General features: G+C 37.7%; 1 protein-coding gene across 1 annotated transcript in view; it reads right to left on the reverse strand.

Moving 5' to 3' along the window:
- Window positions 1-11,138: 11,138 nt before the first annotated feature.
- The window catches only part of DCSTAMP (dendrocyte expressed seven transmembrane protein), a 26,573-nt gene continuing 16,578 nt past the window's right edge, over window positions 11,139-21,133 (reverse strand). Inside the window, exon 2 of the mRNA XM_001380370.3 lies at window positions 11,139-12,325. Coding sequence (XP_001380407.3) covers window positions 11,203-12,300 — 1,098 coding nt within the window. The 5' untranslated portion in view covers window positions 12,301-12,325 and the 3' untranslated portion in view covers window positions 11,139-11,202. The remainder of the gene's footprint in view (window positions 12,326-21,133) is intronic.

Here is a 21,133-nt window from a genome sequence, read left to right on the forward strand (position 1 = left end):
TTGAGACAGTTTAAGTTTCCAATAGCCATTCAGTAAATGTCAGAGAGAAAATATGTGCTGAAATTTCTCCTGATTCCAAGTCTTGCAAACTTTCCACAAAATAGCTAGGTGACACCGCTAGAGAGGTTATTTGGCCTGGAGTCAGGAAGAACTGCTTTCAAATGCATCCTCAGGCACTTAACTGTGTGACCCTGGATAAGTCACATAATCTGCTTCACCTTCTTCGATTACAAAATGAGGGTAATTACAGCATCTGCCATCTTGCAGGATGTTGCAAGGTGATCAAATGAGATAATATTTGTAAAACACTTAGGACAGTGCCTGGCACAGAGTAGATACTATACATATGCTTACCTCTTCTTCACCATACTATGCTCCTCAGTACAAAGTTACAGATTCCTTTCCCACTTAACCCTCCCCTTCCACCAAGTTGGTGGCAGCCCAGGCTAATTGAACATAATATGTACCCTGGAGGAAATAAGCAACCTCTTGAGTTCTTGAGTGCTGGCCCTGAAAATTCTAAGCCTATAAAATGAAAGTAAATGTCACATTTCCATACAGTTGGGAATGAACCGTGACATGTGCCAACCATCCATAAATCTGAGGGGAGCTGCTGAGATAAATTTAGCTGAAGAGCTGCTTAGAATTTTTCAAGGATTGTTTTCATTTGCAGGGGATGCTGTGCCTTCCCCAAACATTTTCAGGACAGGAAACCAGAAATGCATCTGAAAAAGATGGGAAAAGGCAGATTGACATCAAATTAGCCTCAAATACCAGGTATTTGTAGAAGCTACTTACTGCCCAGTTCATGAACCTATGACGAATCTGAAGGTTCTTTCCTTCTTGGGAAGGGAAAGAGGAGTAGAGGACAATTCAATTTAATTCTTTTTTTTTTTTTAAACCCTTGCCTCCTGTCTTAGGATCAATACTAATCTTTGTTTCCAAGGTTGAAGAGTGGTAAGGACAGGGCAACTGAGGTCAAGTGACTCACACAGAGTCACACAGCTAAGAAGTATCTGAAGTCACATTTGAATGCAGGGCTTCTCATCTCTAGGTCTGACTCTCAGTCCACTGAGCCACCTGGTTGTCCCAATTCACTTTAATTTTACAAATATTTACTAAACTGTTAGTTTTGCACAAGGCACTGTGACAGGCTCTAGGAACATAAATGTTTTTTAGTTGAAATAGTCCCTCAAGGAACTTACATTTTGGGGGAGGGATAAAGTGAGTGTGAGGAATAGAGATTCCTAAAGCAAATGCAGCTGAATGATATTTCTCCTGCAAATGGAGTCATGCACTGTTATCTTCCTGGTTGAGTTTTGTGGACTGGAATTGCCTCTTAATGATTTATTGATGAAGGCTCAGAAGATGTACTCCAGTATATTGGGTCAGAGTATAGCTTCTCCTATGAGATCAATAAACATTTATTAAGCAAAGATTTATTAAGCACTAACTGTTTACCAATAAAGGTGCAAAGTGCAAGAGATACAAAAAGAGACAAAAGGAAGTGCTTGTCCTCAAGGAGTTTACATTCTAATCGAAGAGACAACATGCAAACAAGTATATACAAAATAAGGTATATAGAGGATAAATTAGAAATAATTAATAGAGAGAAGGCACTAGGATTAAGAGGGGTTAGGAAAGGCTTTTTATAGAAGGTAGGCATTTAGTTGGGATTTAAAGGAAGCCAGGGAGGTAAGTAAGTCAGAATGGAGGAGGAAGAGCATTCCAGTCATGGGGTACGGCCAGAGAAAATGCTCAGAGTTGAGAGATGTGGAGTGTCTTACTCATGAAACAGCCAGGAGGTCAATCACTGGATTGGAAGTACATATTGGAGAGTAATGTGTAAGACTGGAAAGGTAGAAAGAGACTAGGCTATAAAGGACTTTGAATGTCAAATGGCATATTGTATTTTATCCTGGAGTAAAAAGGAAATCACTAAACTTAATTGATTGTGGTAGGGGCAGGGAAGGAGGAAGAGTGTGTCATGATAGGATCAGTATTTTAAAAAAACTTTAATCTATTTATTTTTACAAATTACACATTATAACAATTTTCCACACAACTTTTCCTAAGTTATATGATCAAACTCATTTCCCTCTCTGCTTTCCCTTCCCCCTCCTGGTGTTGGCAGGCAATTCAATCTGGGTTATACAAGCATTATACCATATATTTTAGGAATTTTAGGAAAATCACCTTAGTGACTAAATGGAGGATGGATTGGAGGGAAGAGAGATGAAGCAGGCAGATGCATCAATTGGTTAGTGCAATGATCTAATAATGAGATGTTGAGATCATGAACTAGAGTGGTGGCAGTACCAGGGAAAGGAAGAAGATGAGAGATGTCAAGACAAAATTGACAGACCTTGGTAATAGATCAAATATGGCAGGAGGTGGTGGTGAGAGATATTGAGGAATCCAGGATGACCCTTAGGTTTTGAGCCTGAAGGAGCAGGAGGAGGATGCTACCTTCTACAGTAACAGGGAAGATAAGGGGTTGGTGGTGATGTTTAGGAAGGAAAGATATGTTCTTCTTTGGAGGTATTTAGTTCAGGATATCTCCTGGACATCCAGTTTGAGTTATCTGAAGGCAGTTGAAGATAAGGGATTGGAGATCAACAGAGAATGAAGCAGAATACTTAGATATGAGAATCATCAGGATAGGAATGGTAATTAAGTCTATGGAATCTGATGAGATTGTCATGTGAAAAAATAGTACACAATAGAGAGAAGAGAGCTCAGGAGAGAATCCCGAGGGACACTAGTGGTTAGAAGAAATGATCTGGAGGAATATTCAGCAAAGATTAAGAAATGATAAGATAGGTATGAGAGAAATCAGGAGAGAATGATTCCCAAAACCCAAAGAGAAGAGAATATCAAGGAGATTAGGGTGATTGGTAGTGATGAAGGCCACAGAGAGATCAAGAACAATGAGGATAAAGAAAAATCACTGGATTTGGAAAACTTGAGGGAGAGTATTTTTGGTGGAATGAGGCAGAGGCAAGAGTGAGAAGAGAGAAAGGGGAGGCACCTATTGTAGACAGTCTTCTTTAGTTTAGCTAGAAGAGATATTGGATGACCGAGGGGATGGAAGAATCAAGTTGGATTTTTTCAGGATAGGAGAGACATGGTCATGTTTGTAGGCAACAGGAAATGAACCACTGAAAAGGGGAAAATTGCAAATAAGTGAAATAATGTGAATGACAGAGGAGGAAATCTGTTAGAAGAGGTGATTAGGGAGATCCTAATATCATAGCTTGAAGGGACCTTAGAAAATATCATTTAAAAAATATAACTTCCTTTGATAGACAATGAAACAGGAGCCTGCTTAGCTCCTTCCTACCTTCTCAGTATTTTTACATCTTGTTCCTCTCTGAACACTACACACATCTCTACTTGTCCATCATGCCCCAGTCACCTCTTCATGCAAGAAACCCTAGATGTCCTTCAGTCCTGGAAGTCATATCTCTACCTTCCAACCCTGAGGCTCTTCCCTATGATTACCTGACTCCTCTTATTACAAGCATTCAGAGAGGATACCCAAGCCACCAATCTCATTTCTCACTAAACTTAATTCCTCTAGATTTTTCTGTCATTCCAAAATCTACTACATTCTCACTCTTCTTCCTACTTTTCAGTTTCCTTTCTTTATGTTGTACTTACCCATTAAAATGTAAGTTCCTTCAGAGACAATCTTTTTTGCTTGTATTTTATCCCCAGATCTTTGTACATTATCTAGCATATTGTAAGCACTTAGTAAACACTTGTTGAATGACTGATATCCTAACCATTTTATGATATGAAGGTAATGGACTCAGTATAAAGGAAAAGACAATTTTGGGGAATAGCAAGTGTAGAAATTTGTTTTGCTTGACTTTCAAATTTGTAAAAATATTTTTGTTTTTCTTTTGTTAATAGAGGATGGATGAGGTGGAAGGAAAAGAAAATAGATATGAAAAAAGAATTTAAAAAAGAATTCCCTATATGGGGGAATTTCTTTTCTCCCTCATATTTCCAGGATGTAAAATAGCAAGCAAAAAAAAAAAAGATTTTAATGCCCCTCTTCTCTTCCACTCATAGGATTCCAGCTTGCAAAAATCAGCATATGATGGTGACTATATGGGCCGCCAACCTGGTTGCTTTCTGCCTTTCTGTTTCCTTTTCTGAGTGTATGTCCTGGGAGTGAATGTTTACAGTTTGGGGAGTTAAACTGAATAATCCTGAGTTCTAGACAACCTAAATTCTAAAGTCCCTAAAGGATTAAAGACCCTGCGGTCTAGAGTGAGTCACTGACCTTCAAGAGGATGGGGATATACTTAACGAGTCATTAGGAGAAGGAAGAGGACTCCCCTCTAAAGTTTAAAGACTAAAGACTAAATTCACATGTGGGAGTCATGAGATATAGGATTTTTTAACTGTCCATGATACTGATATGAGTTGCTTGGACAATTCTTGTGAAAGTTAAATGAGTGACACTTATTCAGCAGTCTCACAAAGTGTTTTTTCCTTCTAAAATAAGAGTCTAGAGTGCTTTATTCTTCTGTACTTGTACATGGACTCTTGAAAGTCAACATGGTAGGTGAAATAAAGGTGTTGCATACCTACACGGAATGTGAGGAACTTGTAACCTACATTTAAGGAAACCTGGATATGAATTATAACAAAGCTTGAGTCAGGTTTCTTGTGGGTCTCAATACAGAGTGGAGGCAATGAGTCAAAGATACAATGATATTCCACTTGTTCCCTTCTCCTTTGGAGAGATTCCAGGATTAGCCTAGGATCCATACTTGGGGGTAGGCTGTCCATGGTGCTATCCATGTACAAGTTGTCTCCCCTTACTGAATGTAAGCTCCTTGAGGACATTTTTTCTTTGTATCTCCAACACTTAGCATGGTACCTGCCACTTAGGAAGTATTTAATACACGCTCACTAATAAATCAGTTCCTTTGTTAACATATACTAAAGGGGGACAGACAAGAGAGGACAATGTCATGATATGATTAAGGGGGTCCTTTAAAAAATCAGGAAACCACTCACTTTAACATAGCAAGATATCTCACTTAGAACAAATTTGAAATGGGACATTTTGTAGGTCTCAACTGCTTTCTTAGTTAAACAAACAAAAAGCCCTTAACCCTCCTAATAAGTATGCCTCAAATGCATAAGATTTGTCTCCTGTAGTATAGGGACTAGATCTATGATTTCATTAGTATGGGGAACTTCCATGGAATGAAATGCCTTCTACCAATTGTCTAGAGTACTCAGAGATTAAATAATGTGCCCTGGGTCACAGTCACTATGTGTCAGAGGCAGGACTTCAATGAAGTCTTCTTGGCACAGAGGTAAGTTTTCTATTGATAAACCTCATTGTCTTTGTATATGCAGTTTTAACAATGGCCTGTGATATTGCTTTGATAGGAATCATCATAGAGAAAGAAATATGTCACCTTTGGAGTTAAGAAGACCCGGCTTTGAATCTTCTAACATTTACTGTCAAATTTCAAAAGGCTATATAAATGTCTGTTATGATTATTGACATTGCACACTAGTGAAGTCTACAATCTGACTTTTAGTTTAAATTAGAGGTATTGCAGAGCCTCCCTGTTCCAAACTTACCTCTGTGACAAATTGCCTCAGTTTCATTTTTCCTTTTCTCAGTGGCTGTTTGGCTCTTCTCTTGAGGATCTTGGCATGCAGATATCGTATCCTCTCTCTTTCTACATCAGGGTAGAATGACCCAGATACTAAGATTTTGAATTGCATCAGGATGGAAGACAGAAGACCCAACACCACCAATGTCAGGATGATGATGCTTAGTGGGACCCATGTTTTAGACATAAGAAGTTCAGGTTTAGGAATACATTGGGGTTCAAACAAGGATATATTAAAGGAAGAATCACTAATGATGTCATGATTTCCCTTCACCTAAAACACAAACAAAGTCAAGTTAAGTCAGTCAGTACCTTTGTATTCCAGGCACTGTGCTGTTATTATTATTATTCTATTATTTATAAATATAAATAATATTATATTACTATTATTAAGCATCTACTGTATTCCAGGTACTGTACTATTATTATACTATTATTAAGCATCTACTGCATTCCAGGTACTATACTGTTATTACTACTATTAACTATTATCATACTACTATTATTAAGCACTTGCTGTATTCCAGGTACTGTACTGAGTTCTAGGCTTACAAAGAAAGGCAAAAACTGCTGTCAAGGAGCTCACAGCCTAATGGAGGAGGCAACTTGTAAACAATTATGTAGAGACAAGATGTAAACAGGATAATTTGAAGAGATCCCAGTAGGAAAGTACTAGCATTGAGAGGGATCTAGAAGATTTTTTGTAGAAAGTAGTAGTGTGGGTTGAAAGTAGTAAATGGTGCTTTAAAATCTTAAAAATGCTTGAAAATCCTTTTTCTTTAGTGGTGCTTTTAGATCTTATGCCTTTTACTAGTTAGCAGCTATTAGAATATAGACTCAAACTGTCAGTTTCCCTGGGTCCCTCTTCCCAGTGGCCAAGCCTAAAGAGAGGAGGAAACATCCAGGATATTATGATGTTTTGCCCTTTTATAAGAGTTTTCAAGGCTGGGGAAGGACATTCAAACAATCTTGAAAGTCTTACAAACAAGGTACAGAATGGAACATCATCCAGGGACATGGGGGGGGGGGTGTCTTTGCACACCTTCCCTGCCCCTTCCCCTGGAATGCCAATGGAAGGAATGATCTGAGGGAGGGCAGAGAATTTCCGGGATGAGAAGAGGACAATACCTCAGATCGATAATAAATATAACAACTTGAAATCCTGTTTTGGCTCTTCTATTACCCTGGCTACCCTCTCTGTAATATCTTTGAATAAACACTTTCATTCCTTAAGAAGAAGGGGTCTGTGCCTCAGTTCTTTGGAAGAGAACTAGCGTTCACTCTTCCATAACAAAAGTCACTCTCCCACAATAGTTGGACATCACCTGAGATTTGAAGGAAGCAAGGAAGTAAGGAAGAGAAGAGAGAAAATTCTGGGCATGGTGAACAACCAGTGAAAATGCATAGAGTTGGAAGAGAGAGTATTGAGTATGGGGGAATAGCAAGGAGTCCAGTCTCACTGGATTGTCCAGTATGGGAGGGGAATAAGCCTGGAAATGTAGAAGTGAGCCACATCTTGAATAGTCAAAAGAGTCAAAGCTGGATTTTAGTGGAGAAAGTACCAGATTTAGTTAAGAGAAGCCTGGATCTGAATCCCACTTCTTATTGGTAATATTGATTAGGGACGATTAAAATTTCTGAAGCTCTGTTTTCTCATCTGTAAAATGGGCACCTGCTGTGTTCACTTCACAGAACTGTGATGATAAAAATACACTTTATATATGTTAAAGCATGATATAAATGTAAAAATAAATGGGGTTTGAGTACTCAAATCCCATATAGTTGCTGTGAAAAAATGTTGAATTGAGATATTATTAAAAATGATCTTTCCCTTTGCCCTTCCTCCTTGGGGTCAGGATGAAAGTGTTTGATTTTAAAGCTACCAGACTGTCTCTTCCCCAAACTAGGAAACTAGGCTGGGTCTTCTTTTGTCTATAACTTTTGTCTTTGTTAAGGCTAACAGGGTTAAGGGCATCTTATTGGTCTGGCTTTTATTATAAGCTGGGTGAAACCTACTCTTTGTTTATTTATAAATAAGAACCCTCATAGTTGAAGAAATCAATTAGTTTTCTAGCCATCATGTTGGGAAGAGTGCACTGGGTAGCCATTTTGGACAGCCACATAGCAAGAAGGAAAGGATGTGCTGGCATCCTCCTGAGACCTGGCTCTTACTGAGATATCTTACTGAGATAAAGTGGAGAGGGAGGAGTTGAGGTCTCTCAGGCCACCTCCTGCATTCCTGTCTTCTATTCAGAGATTTCCTGGGGAGGGATTGATGGATAATGTCACAAAGGGCATATATTACCATGCCCAGGAAATTTGGAGTTCTTTTCTCACTCAGTCCAGATGCCTAGTTGTGTGTGTGTGGGGAGGGGGGAAGGTTTGTCCTTCTTTTCTAACCAAGCCTAGTTGCTTAACTTCTCACATCCTTTTGGCATCTGTTCAGACTGTGAGAGAGTCTATTGGCTAATTAGATTTTCTTGAGCAGCCAATTAATAAATTAACTTAAATTTAATATATACAGCCTCTAGAGAATCTCATTCATTAGGTGTCTATGTTCATATATCTTCTTCCACAATTTTGTAGCTTCATAAATTCTACCCTTAATTTCTATGTCTTTTCTATGGCTTAATTCAAAATCTGTTCCAAGAAGAAGAGATTATTCATATTTGGTTTCAGTTTCAATAAAAGGTGAGGTTAGCTTCTCTGTAACTTATTCCTGGAGGAACCAGCATTTCCATCCAAACCAGAATGTTTTAGTCTGATATGAATAACAAGAAACTAAAACATCTTCTGACAAAGCATTGTGGAACCACAGAAGGCTACCATGTTCATTGTTAGAAACTAAAATGTGGTACTCAATGGAAAATACTTTTCTGAAGTTTCCTCCACATGTTTCCAGAGTTCTTTAAAAAGAGAGCAATATTTCATGTTTCTAGTGTGTTTTAATGGGAATATTTGCTTTCCTGATTGAAGCCACAAAATTTAAAAATTAAAAAGATGAATCAGGTAGTTTCCCAAGGTCAATGTGAACTGCTTAAGATTGGCCCAGAATTAAGGAATTGACATTGATAGTCATGTAATGAAGCCAATGAGGATAGTCAGGTTTGTTGATTCAGCTCTTTCCCCTGACCTAGGAAAGTCATTTAGTCTCTCTGTGGATTAGTTTTCTCATTTGGAAAACAGGAATTAATGGACCAGATCCTACCCATGAATAACATATTCCAGTTTAAATGAGGCACCTTGGGGCTTGAGAATTAACCTCAGGGTAGTGTAATGTTTAGTGAGGTCCTGGATTACTATTTCAGCACCCTAATACTCTGATGGTCATGCCAAGTGGTTTCTCTGGACCACCCCAAAGATAAACTTCTTCTCCTTCTCCATATTTGGGCATAATGGGGACCCTCCAGGGCCATAAAAATGTTATAGAGAAGCTTACTTGTCCACTGTCTAGGGAAGCAAGCAAGGGAAACACTTTCAGGGGTCTATCCCTTATTAACAAATTAAAAATTAATCTCTGCAACTAAATAGGTAAGTTTAGTCCTCCTGAGCAAATGTGATGGTTCTTTCCAACTATTGAAATTGCCCAAACACTCTGACTTAATGGCTGATGAGAAATTCTGCAATAACAAACCAGCATGTGGCCAATTTCGTGGTGGTGCAGTGGGCATTTCATCAAGGCATCTAAGCAGGGATTTGAGGGTTGGGAAGCTGTGTTATAAATGCAATCAGTAAACATTTTTGTACTTAACTCTTACAGGGAGGTAGAATGATTTGTCAAGCATTTTCCCAGTTTCCTCAGCCATTACTCTAGTTCAGGATATTGGTTCTTTTTATTGAAGTAATAGAGCAGGCTTTTAGCTTGTCTTACTGTTTCAGATCTGTCTCTACTTCCATCCATCCTACAGACCTGGGACATTTCATCATCCAGAAACCTAGTGTGGATGTGTCACTAGAGTGGTGGCCTTGGACAAATCACTTACACTCCTGGAGCTTCCATTTTCTGATTAATAATATGAGGGTAGTTGAACTAGATGGTCTCTGAGTTTTTTGTTCAACTTTCAATCTATGATCCTATAAATTGTTCTTAGCCAACATGATTGAAAAATCTAAGGATACCTTTCACGTAGACCATGCGAACAAACCACACAAATAGAAGATTCATACACTTAGCACCAACAAAGAGTCTAATGGCAAGATGAAAATAGTTTTTAACAAGCTCTGTCTTGCTGCCCCATTGGGACACCTCCCATTTTCCAACTATTTCCATTCTCTACCCCTTCCATCATTCCCTGCTGTGTCTTGTTCCTTTTCTGGCCTCCTTTAGGATGCCTTGCTTTCTCCCTCTTCCTTTCTGTCTCAATAAGAATGTGTGTGTGTGTGTGTGTGTGTGTGAGAGAGAGAGAGAGAGAGAGAGAGAGAGAGACAGAGACAGAGACAGAGACAGAGACAGAGAGAGACAGAGAGAGAGAGAGAGACAGAGACAGAGACAGACAGACAGAGACAGACAGAGAGACACAGAGACAGAGAGACAGAGAGAGAGAGACACACACAGAGAGAGAGAGAGAGAGAGAGAGAGAGAGAGAGAGAGAGAGAGAGAGAGAGAGAGAGAGAGATTTTATTTCCTTTAGGAGGTAAGGGAAGCATTAAGTACCAACAAAAACATCACTGGTTTATAACCATCCCTAAAATTCACTAATTTAGCAAATGGTAAATGGATCTGATCATAGGACTAAAAATTCAGGAGAGAATGTGGTAATGGTACATTATCCTTCCTTTTCAATCCCATTATATAGGTAGTATCTGTATTTACACATTGTGTAGCAATCATTTTAAGTATATTTGATACTTCTTGCTTAAATCCAAATATTTCTTCCTCTCAGATTCATTTCTGCTGCTCAGCAGGTATATTTTGCTTGTTCTCACATTTACTTGGCTTTTTCAAGCTGATTACACACAACACCCCGCCCCCCTTTACCAGGCCCAAGAATTTAGTTAATTACAAGGCACCCTGGTGCTCCAGTTCTTGGAGTAAGCTTCAGGAATGACCGAGCATCTGTTCCAACTTTCCTCCAACAAAATAAAATTCAAAAGAATTTTAAATAAAAATATTTGTCTCAGAAAAAAGATTTCTTTCTTATTCCTTTTACTTCCATCTCTCCCTTCTTTTTTATTCCTATTCCCTCTCTCCTTTTTTTCTTCTTTTCCTTTCCATTCTCTTCTATCCTCTTGCCCAGCTCAAATGTATTTAATTGACCCTCTATTCAAAGAAACCATGTAGATAGCACTTAAGGAATCTCTCTCCTGAACCTACTCCTAAGTTCAAGGTACTCTGTGGTTCTTCAAATTTTGATCTCAGACACTTACTAGATTTATCATCTTGGACAATTCCCCTAACTTCCCTCAGCCTCAGTTTTCTCTTCTATAAAATGGGAATAATAAAGCATCTATCTCCTAGGGTTGTCATGAGGGGAAAATAAATAGTATTTGTAAAACACTTTGCAAATCTCAAAACACAATATAAAATGCTAGTTTAAAGTATTATTATACACTACAGTAATGTGCTATTGTTATTCATATGAATCTGTTTATTATATTCCATTCTTACCTCATTGGACAGTTTTAGGTGAACCTCCATTCCTGGCAAGTTTTGGAAATGTTTATTAACTGATGAAAGGAGCTGATACAGCCCATAATCCATGGCTGCAAACACGGCCCAGATGTAGAGATTAGTCAGTATGGGAAGGAAAAATAGTCCAAGGCTTCTCTTCTCTTTAGGAGCCAAACAGAAGGAAGGTATGATGATGTATTTCTTCCTTTCCTGCTTATTAAGTGGAAGAATGCAGGGCCTTTTTTGATGTCTCTCACTTTCATCAAACTGAATGAAACGTTTGGTGATGTAAATATTTTCAAATTTGTGACTACGAGAACCCAAGAATCGTTTCATGAAGAGTCCTGTGCTAAATAGAACTAGAGCAAAGCCAGCAATGGTCAAAAGCCCTTGGCCCAGAGAAGATAGCACCTCTGTGACAGTGGTTACATGGTCTATCACACTTAGGATTTCTCCTTTGGTGTCGTTGAGCCTAATCTCAAAGGCTTCGCTGAGACTGAGAAGAGATACGTTCAAGGTATGATCCCAAGAGACGATCTCTTCAAATAGACTGATATCTGTGACAAGACGATAAAGCCACTTAATGGCTTCAATATATTTTTTCAGAAGAGGGAAATAGATCATAAAGCTTTTGATCCTGAGGTTGCAAGTGATTCCTTCCAGCAGGCCTTTCAAGTTATAGAAGATATTTTTCACATGGCCAAATGTCACAATCCCTGTTCCAGCAGCAATCAGTGCATTTCTGCCTTCACGCAGTCCACAAGAGAGAAAGAAGAGAATAGCAAAGTAGCGTACGTGCTTGGATAGACATAGGAGGATTGACACAGCAATCGAGAAGGGAATGAAGAAGATTGCTAAGGATGACAGGAACCAATACAAGGCAATATATAAGAGCATGGTTGAGATAAAACCAACCATGCAGCAAACTCCAAAATGCTGCAAGAATCCCTTCCATCCAGGGTTCCTTGGAGACAAGTAAAATCCCCAAAGACATGAGAAGACTTCAGTGACTGAGGTCCCAATATTCATGTTGCTCATAATGATGTCATCAGAACTGCCCTAGCTGGAAATAAGAGAGAACAAAGACCATCAGTGGTTTCTGATTGTAGAGTATGGCAAATTATACTGAACTTCCCCACCAAAAGATCTTAGCATCCCTCATCTTCTTGGACAAGGGGTCCTTCAGCCATTGATTGACTATCTCTGGTGTTTTACCCATCATGGATATTTCTGTCAATTGAATTTGACTCAAGTCAAATTATTTTAGCAAACATTTATTTAATCATTATCTATGTACAAGATGAGAGTAGCATATCAGAGAAGAGAGAAGACTGGCCATCAAGTCAAGAAAACCTGTGTTCAACTACCATTCGTGACAGATATATTAGTTTTGTGAGGAGTCTGACTGAGTTAAATGACAAATCATATAACAACTCAGTTTTGTAGGCAACACTCTAAAACAATAAGGTAAAGAATAAGTTGCTTTGATAGAAGTTTGATCATAGGGAGTTTCTTACTCAAATGAAATCAGAAATCTGATCCCCAAAGGTATTTAAGGCACTATTCTGTGCATTAGGGAAACAAAATTTAAAAGAAAAGAAAAGAAATAGTGAGCATACTTTACATTTACATTCTATTTGGTGAGAAGTTATGGGGATTGTGGTTGAGTTGGTTTAAGTCATTTCTAACTCTTGGTGAAGACATTTGGGCATCTTGGCAAAGATACTAGAATGCTTTGCCATTTCCCTCTCCAGTTCATTTTACAGATGAGAAAACGAAGGTGAGGGAAGATCAAGTGAACTTGCTCAAAATTAGAAAGCAAAATTCATGTAGGAGGTAAGATTTGAATTTAGGTCCTTCTGACTCCAAGCCCAGTACTCTAAGCTACTGCACTTAATTATGATTCTAAACTATAGGAGGTATGACAAATTCAAGGGGGGCTGCAAAGTTGAATTTCATATTCAGTATGATTTTGTATTAGTCTTTGATAGTGTTCCAGTTGAGTATTCTATTCATTCATATGGAAAATTATAAAAAGTATCTCAGCACAAATGTGGAATTTGGACCCCAGCCATGTTAGTTGTTTGACCTGACCAAACTGTCTCCTTCTTTTACCTCTCCCTCCCCCAGACCACTGCAGTGACCTCCTGAGAATGCTACAAGGAAAATATGAACCTCTCTGTCATTGAGTCTCTACTGTCTTTTCCTGGAGCTAGAATATGCATTATGAATGTGCTCTGGAAAGCTGACATTCTGTCAGTCAGGCAGATTTGGTTTTGTGATGCATTTAAATAGCCTTGAGGCTAATTTGGAATAGAACAAAATAAATTGTGAGATTATTCTCTCTTGATTGACACTGAAAATATCTAATGAGAAATGCACCATATGTACGAGTATTTTAATGAGGGCTTTGATCAATTTTTAAATGCTCTTAAATAAATCTCATTTCACATCAGATCTTGTGGAGCTGGATTTTACACTCAGAGATTCTGATTTATTTGGCCATAGCATAGGAATGGGAAGGGGCAGTGAGAAGAATCTATTCTGTAGCTGGAGGGAATAAACTGTTAACCTTCAGGGTGAGAACCTGATTTTTTTTCTCAATGTGCTCAGGTTGAATGAGAATAATGAGATGGGGAAAGAGGTAAGAAATATGGAGAAGCTTTAGGAATAATTGTGCAGAAACTTCCCTAGGAATGTGTGTGCAATACCAGGTGTTCCAGTTACATTATACTGAGTAGAAGCATTGCTTCATTTCCACAAAAAGCTTTTAATCACATCCTTTGTGCAAAGACTGCTCGGTAGTCTGCCAACTGTGCAAAGACTGCCAACTGAAAACAAACAAAAATCAAGGCCTTAGACTTAAGAAATTTAGAATCTACTAGAATAATACAAATTCTAGTCAGATAAGTTAATGCTAGGTAATTTGATGAAAGTGTATTAACCAGGAGAATTAAGGAGAACTTCCCATGAATTGAGTCAAGAAGGTCATTAGGGATTCTGAGAACAGTATATTCTAGATAGCTTGTGCAAATGTATGGAGGCTGGAGATACCATGCCAAATATAATTCAATTTAGCTGCAATTTGGACTATGTAAAGGAAATTAATGTGAACTAAAGTCTCCCCACAGACTCCAATTTGAATTGTGGGAACTTGTAATGGCCAGTTACCAACCCTGGCTTCTACCCTACCATACTAACAAAATCAGTGAAGTTAGCAGCAGTTAAACAATAAAACATTTAATTGAAGGCAAAAATAAACAGTAATTAAAGAGTATTAACACATTCTGAAATTAGTCCAAGATTTGCCCCTTTGTCTCCCACTGCTGCTTGCCAGCCTATCTTGAGAACTGAGCTTCCCAAGCATCATCATGTGGTGGCAGGGGAGGCATTCAGCCAAACTATGCCTAAATAGTCTTAAGAGCGGAAGACTCCAGCAAGATGCCTAGGCTGTGTCTATGATTACTTGCTTAATAAAGACTTTTCCTCCTGTGGTTCCTGGTCATGTCATCTCAATTCAGATCCTGATTTCCCTTGTCTAAGATGGTACTCATACAGTCAGGTGGTTTAATGAAATGGTGTCAAACAAAAAAGAAACAGCTCCCTAAAGATTGTGTATTTATTTGAGAAAACTACAAATTAACATTTTTTACATTATATTTTATTTCCTTTATTTTGTTAAACATTTCCCAGTTACATTTTAATCTGGTTCTTTCCCCACTGGAGTTTTATAGTTGGTGTAGATAAAGACCTGATGTTACACCTTGAATCAGTCACTTACTAGTTGTGTACCTCCAAACAGGTCATTTAATCTCTCTAAGACTCATATCCTCATTTGTAAAATGGAGAATAATAATAGCATCAATTTCACAAAGTAAACATGAGGACTAGATGAGATTTTATATACATATATTTGTATTGTTGTTTGTATTATGATTTATAATATATATTGTTTTATTTTGTATTATATTTCTATTATGTTATATTTTAATTTTATTTTGTTATAATTATATTTTATATTTTTATATTATATGATGTTATACTTTATAATGTAATACATATTAATATAATGTTCTGTAAATCTTAAAGTGCTATATAAATATTATAGAATAGTGACATAATCAGACCTTTGTTTTAGGAAAATCACTTAGCTATTATTATTGTAGTACCCAGCTACTCCTAGATTGTTATTCACCTCCCAATTGGCTGTTTGCTCTACCTGGTCAAAAACTCCAGAAGATTCCTCTATCAGTCATACAGATGGTCAAAGAACATTTATAGTATTAGGTATTTACTATGTACCAGGCAATGTACTAAGGTCTGGAAATACAAAAAGAGGCAAAAGACCATCCTTGTTCTCAAAAAGCTCACAGTTTTATTCAAATTGTGGGCATCCCTTCAAGTTCTTGTTCTTTGCCACCATAAAGGGAGCTGCTATAAATATTTCCCTTTGCCTGGCATTTTTGGATCAAAAGACTATTTTATAGCTCTTTGAGCATAATTTCCGATTTCCCTCCAAAGTGGTTGTATATGTTCACAATTCTACCAACAATGTAGTAGTGTCCCCATTTTTCCATATCCTCATTCATCATATGTCATTTTGCCCTTTTATTTTAGCCAATCAGATAGGCATGAAATGACATCTCAAAGATGTTTTGATATACATTTCTATAATCAATAAAAGGTTAGAGCATTTTTTTCATAATTAAGTATAGCTTTGATTTTTTTATCCAAAAACTTTCTGTTCATATATTTTGACCATTCATAAAATGGGGAATAGCTGGTATTCTTATATATGACAAAGTTATTTCTATATATTAGATATGAGACCTTTATCCAAGAAACTATAAAAAAAATTTCCCAACTTACTGCTTTCCTTCTAATCTTAACTACCTTATTTTTATTTGTACAAAACACTTTCAATTTAATATATTCAGAATTATCCAGTTTACATCTCACAATGCTTTCTCTCTCTTATCAGTTCATTAATTCTTCTCCTATCCATAAATCTGATAACAAGTTGTGGCATATAATTCAGTTGGAATACTACTGTACTCTAAGAAATATAAGGAGATGAATTAAGTTAATTTTGGGAAAATATGGAAAAATCTAGGTGGAATTATGAAGAATGAAACTAGCAGAAATAAGAAAATATTATATACAGCAACAGAAATATTGGTTGAAAATTGACTTGTGTGTGTCTACATCCAGAGAAAGAACTGATAAATAGAAATAAGTAAGACATAATTTTATATATACATATATATTTTTTGTCAAATGATGCATTATCTAATGAGAGGATGGGAAGGAAAAAGGGAGTTACCTAGGTATTTTAATGTAACAAATAAACAAAGAAATATATTTGCATTTTTTTAAGTTACTATTATAGCCAGAATTCATGGAGAATCTCTTTGCTCACTGACTTTCCAAATAAAGTCTTTCAGAAAAATAAAATAAACCAAGAAAATCACATTCTAATGGGGAGACAACAAGCAAATAAATATGTACCAACAAGCTAAATATGAATAAATTAGAAATAATTAAGAGAGAGAAAAGCACTTGAATTAAGATGTATTGAGAAAGAGATCCTATAGAGGAAGGGATCTTAATTGGGAGCTGAAGGAAGTCAGGGAAGCTAGGAGCTAGAGATGAGGAAGGAAAATATTTCTAGTCATTGAGGACAGCCAGGTAAAATGCCTGGAGCCTAGATACAGAATTTTTTGTTCATGGGACAGCATAGGAGGCAGTGTCACTGAATCAAAGAGAAACTGAAAGGAAATAATACATAAGAAGACTGGAAATGTAGGAGGAGGCTAGGCTATGAAGGTCTTTGAAAATCAAACAAGATTTTTCATTTGATACTAGAAGTGATAGGGAGCTGCTAGAGTTTATTGGGGATATGGGTAGCATAGTTGAGTTCATATTGTTAAAAAAAATCATGATAGTGGCTAAATGGAAAAAGACTTGAAATATTCAGATCCACAAGCAGACTATGGCAATTGTCTATGTGTGAGGTGATTAAGACCTGCATCAAAATGGTGGCAGTGGAAGGGGACATATTGGAGAAATTTTATGGCCACAGATTGGATATGTGGGGGCTAGAGAAAATAAAGAGTCAAAAATAATACCTAGGTCTCTAGACTGAAGGACTAGGGGGATGGTAGTGGACAGGTTTAGGAAACACCATAATGCATTCCATTTTGAACATGTTGAGTTTAAGATATCTACTGGATATCCAGTGTGAAATGTCTGAAAGGCAGTTGAAGACACATTATTTGAAGTCAGCAGATTGATTGGGATAGGATAGGTAGATGTGAGAAACGTCAGTATAGAGATGGTAATTAAACCCATGGGAATTAATGAGATTTGCCAAGCAAAGGAGTACAAAGGAAGAAGGGGGGATGGCCCAGAATAGAAGTAGGACATCAAATTGCCATCTTCCGGTAAAGAAAAATTTCTTCCTCCAAAATTTCACCAAGAGGAGGGACAAAAAAGCAGTCCTCATCAGCTATTGATGGGAAAATTTGTTCCCAAATCTTGCACTCATCACTTCCCACCTTTTACTATGAGCTTCCTATTCTTCTTGGAAGTAAAAAAAAAAATCAGAGGGAGGCGGGGAAGCTGAAGAAATCCTGGTTCCTGAGCAGCAGAGGCAAGGCAATAGACTTCTACAAGGTTGGTGCCAGATGGTAGAGGTTCTTACAAACCAAGCTGAGGGGTTTTGTGTTTCACCCTGTAGGCAACAGAGCCCCACTGAAAGCTCTAGAGAAGTACCGTTGTCATATTTGAGCCATAAAGTCTATTTTAGGAACCCTGTAAAATAGATTAGAAAGAAGGGAAACTGGAAGTAAAGAGACAAACTAGGGAGCTATTATAATGGTCCAGAGATAAGTGAAAAAGACCTGAACTAAGGCAGTGACATTGTGAGAAATGGGCAGTTGGGAGAGATGACATAGAAGTAAGAGGGGCAAGAATGGTCAGATATTTGAATGTCCAGAAGGGTAAGGAAGTGGGATAAATGTAAGTATGACTCAAGATACCAAAGTGAGTGATCAGAAGAATAGTGGTGTCCTTAATAGAAAAAAGGAAGCTTGGAGATAGGGCAAGGAATATTCAAACAGTCATTCATCAAGATTCTACTATGTTCCAATCAGGAACTAGGGAAAAGAATAAGGGTGAAAAAAAGGCAATCTTTACCCTCAGGGAATTTATAATCTAAAGAGGCAAGACAATGCTCCAGAGGAAGCTGAAAAGGAGAAGGGATGTAGGTAGAAAGTTAAGTTCTGGGGGGCAACTGGGTGGTTCAGTGGATTGAGAGCCAGGCTTAGAGATGGGAGGCCCTAGGTTCAAAACTGACCTCAGACACTTCCCAGTTGTGTGACCCTGGGCAAGTCACTTGACCCCCATTGCCTAGCCCTTACCACTCTTCTGCCTTGGAGCCAATACACAGTATTGACTCCAAGATGGAAGGTAAGGGTTTAAAAAAAAAAAGAAACAAGTTCTGTTTGGGACATGTTGATTTTGAGATACCAACTGGACACCCAGGGAGAGAATTCTAATAGGTGAGTTGAAGGAAGCCAGGGCAACTAGCTACATGAAGAGAAAAAAAAAGACTGCATACAAGGGAGGATAGCCAGTGAAAATGCATGGACTTAGAAAATGGAATTGGCTTGTTTTAGGAACAGCAAGGAGGTTGATGTCCCTGGAGCACAGAATTACATTAGATTATGTAAGGTTTAAGACAAGAAAGGCAGAAAAGGAAAAGGTTATGAGGGACAATCAGAGGATTTTTTATGTAATCCTCAAGGTAATAGTGAGCCAGTGGAATTTAATACATTAGTCCTTTTTGAGCTTCAAGATCAGTTTGACAGCTTCTTAGAGTAGGGATTGGAAAGGGGAAAGACTTCAGCAGGCATGAGGTGGTGAGTTTGCACCAGTGTGGTGTGGGGTCAGAGGAGAGAAAATGAAGTATCTAGCATGACTTTTAAAAGGGAGAGATGATGGAATTTGATAAATGATTGGATAATTGGGGGTGACAGACAGAGAGAGATGAGTTGAGATACCTAGTTGCAAGCCTGGTAGAATAGGATAATGATGGTACCCTTGATAGTAACAGGGAAGTTAATATCCTCCCCACTCCACTATTAATGCCTGAGCAAGAAACCAAGGTTTCATATAGATTGTCCATTTCATTTTTTAAGGCATAATATGCTCATCTGCACCCCAGGCCTTTTGCTACTAATTGGATAAGGGTAGGTATTAGATCTATAATTTCTCTTTTGGGAGCTTCCAGAGGAAGAAATTCTGTCAATGTAGGATGAAAATCTCTATAATTCACCATCTTATAAATTAGAGAAATATACATTTCTCCATCTCACATCATCTTGTGCCTACACTGAGGACTTCACTGAATTTCCTAAAGTCAAGTAGTATATAAAAGGACTCAAATACACAATTCTCCTGGTTCCAAAACCTGCTCCTTATCCTCTGTGCCACATAGCTTATTCCTAATAGGAGCAATTCTAAATAGGTCATCTTGTAGGACTTTGTCTAGAATCCAAGTATTTTCCTTTGAGAAGGATCAGAATTCCTAGGCACTTTTATTTTTACCAATGATCAAAATTTCTGAAAATAAATCACACGGTTTTACTTATTTGCTGGGAAATTAATAATACATGTTTTGAGATTTTGCTTCCCCTCCCCGCTGCCTTCATTTTTTTACAATGTGCCATAATATAGACATTTCTCAGAGAGCTTGAAGCAGATTTATGTGCATATTAATACTTTCACATTCTACAATAAAATCTAATAACAATTAAATAAGATATACTGTTGCAATTTTGTCCTATAATTGGCACATGCTGTCTTAACAAGGTTCAATTTCAATTTTATACTCCTTTTCTTCACTTGGGAAACAGCATGTTCTAAATGATAGGTAAGATATTCCCTATAAAAACAGATCCTTCCCCATTTTGTTCTTTTAAACCTATGCTATGGTCTAAAGGGCAGAACCTCAGACTTTCTTCTCCCATTCCAGACCCTTCCTCTAACCCACAGACAATTCTTTTTGCTTTTAGCATTGCCATTGTGTTATCTTGAGTATTTTGCCTCTCCGTTCATTCATCCATCCTTTTATTCAATAAGCAATTATAAAACATATTATTGCACAAGGCACTGTGCTTGCCACTGGCGGCACTGACTAAAAATGAAATAGTCCCCATCCTCAAGGAGTTTATATTCCACTGAAGCTAAAGAAACTGTACCTAGATAAAATATATACTAGGTAAAGACAGAGCAATGTGGGATGGGCTACAGATAACTGGAGTAACAAGGAAAGATCTCAAGCTGGCAGTGGTGCTTGAGCTGAGTGTTGAAGGAAGCTCAAGTTCATAAAGGACTTGAGGAAGGAATATGCACCAGATATGCAGGATAACTTGTACAAAGACCTGGAAAGCAGAGATAAAATTTCACACAAGTTGAAAAACAACCTAGAACAAAAAGGACATGGAAAAAAAGGAATGTGCTGGAAGCCTGAAAAAATAAACTGGGTGCCCATTTGTGAAGGGTTTTAAATGGCAAATAGAGTTCCTCATTTCTCTGGTTGCAATTGTAGTGGAGATTGGATTGACCTCTAGTGATGCCCCTTGGAAATTTCCAGAGATTCCAGGAACCTGGGAGATGACATACTTCCTGGTTGCTTCTATTATTGAAAAGACTTGTAACTTTCTGTTATAATTAAAAATTATATTTAATTCACACATTTCATAAGTTGCAGAAAACCCTGCATGGGCCCTTACTCATTACTTCCCCAGAAAGAGTGACAAAAGAGAGGAGCACGTAGTCAATTAACAGAAAAGGCAGCATCCAGTGG

This window comes from Monodelphis domestica, chromosome 3 (genome assembly GCF_027887165.1).
Source record: "Monodelphis domestica isolate mMonDom1 chromosome 3, mMonDom1.pri, whole genome shotgun sequence".
In the NCBI taxonomy this organism is placed as follows: Eukaryota; Metazoa; Chordata; class Mammalia; order Didelphimorphia; family Didelphidae; genus Monodelphis; species Monodelphis domestica.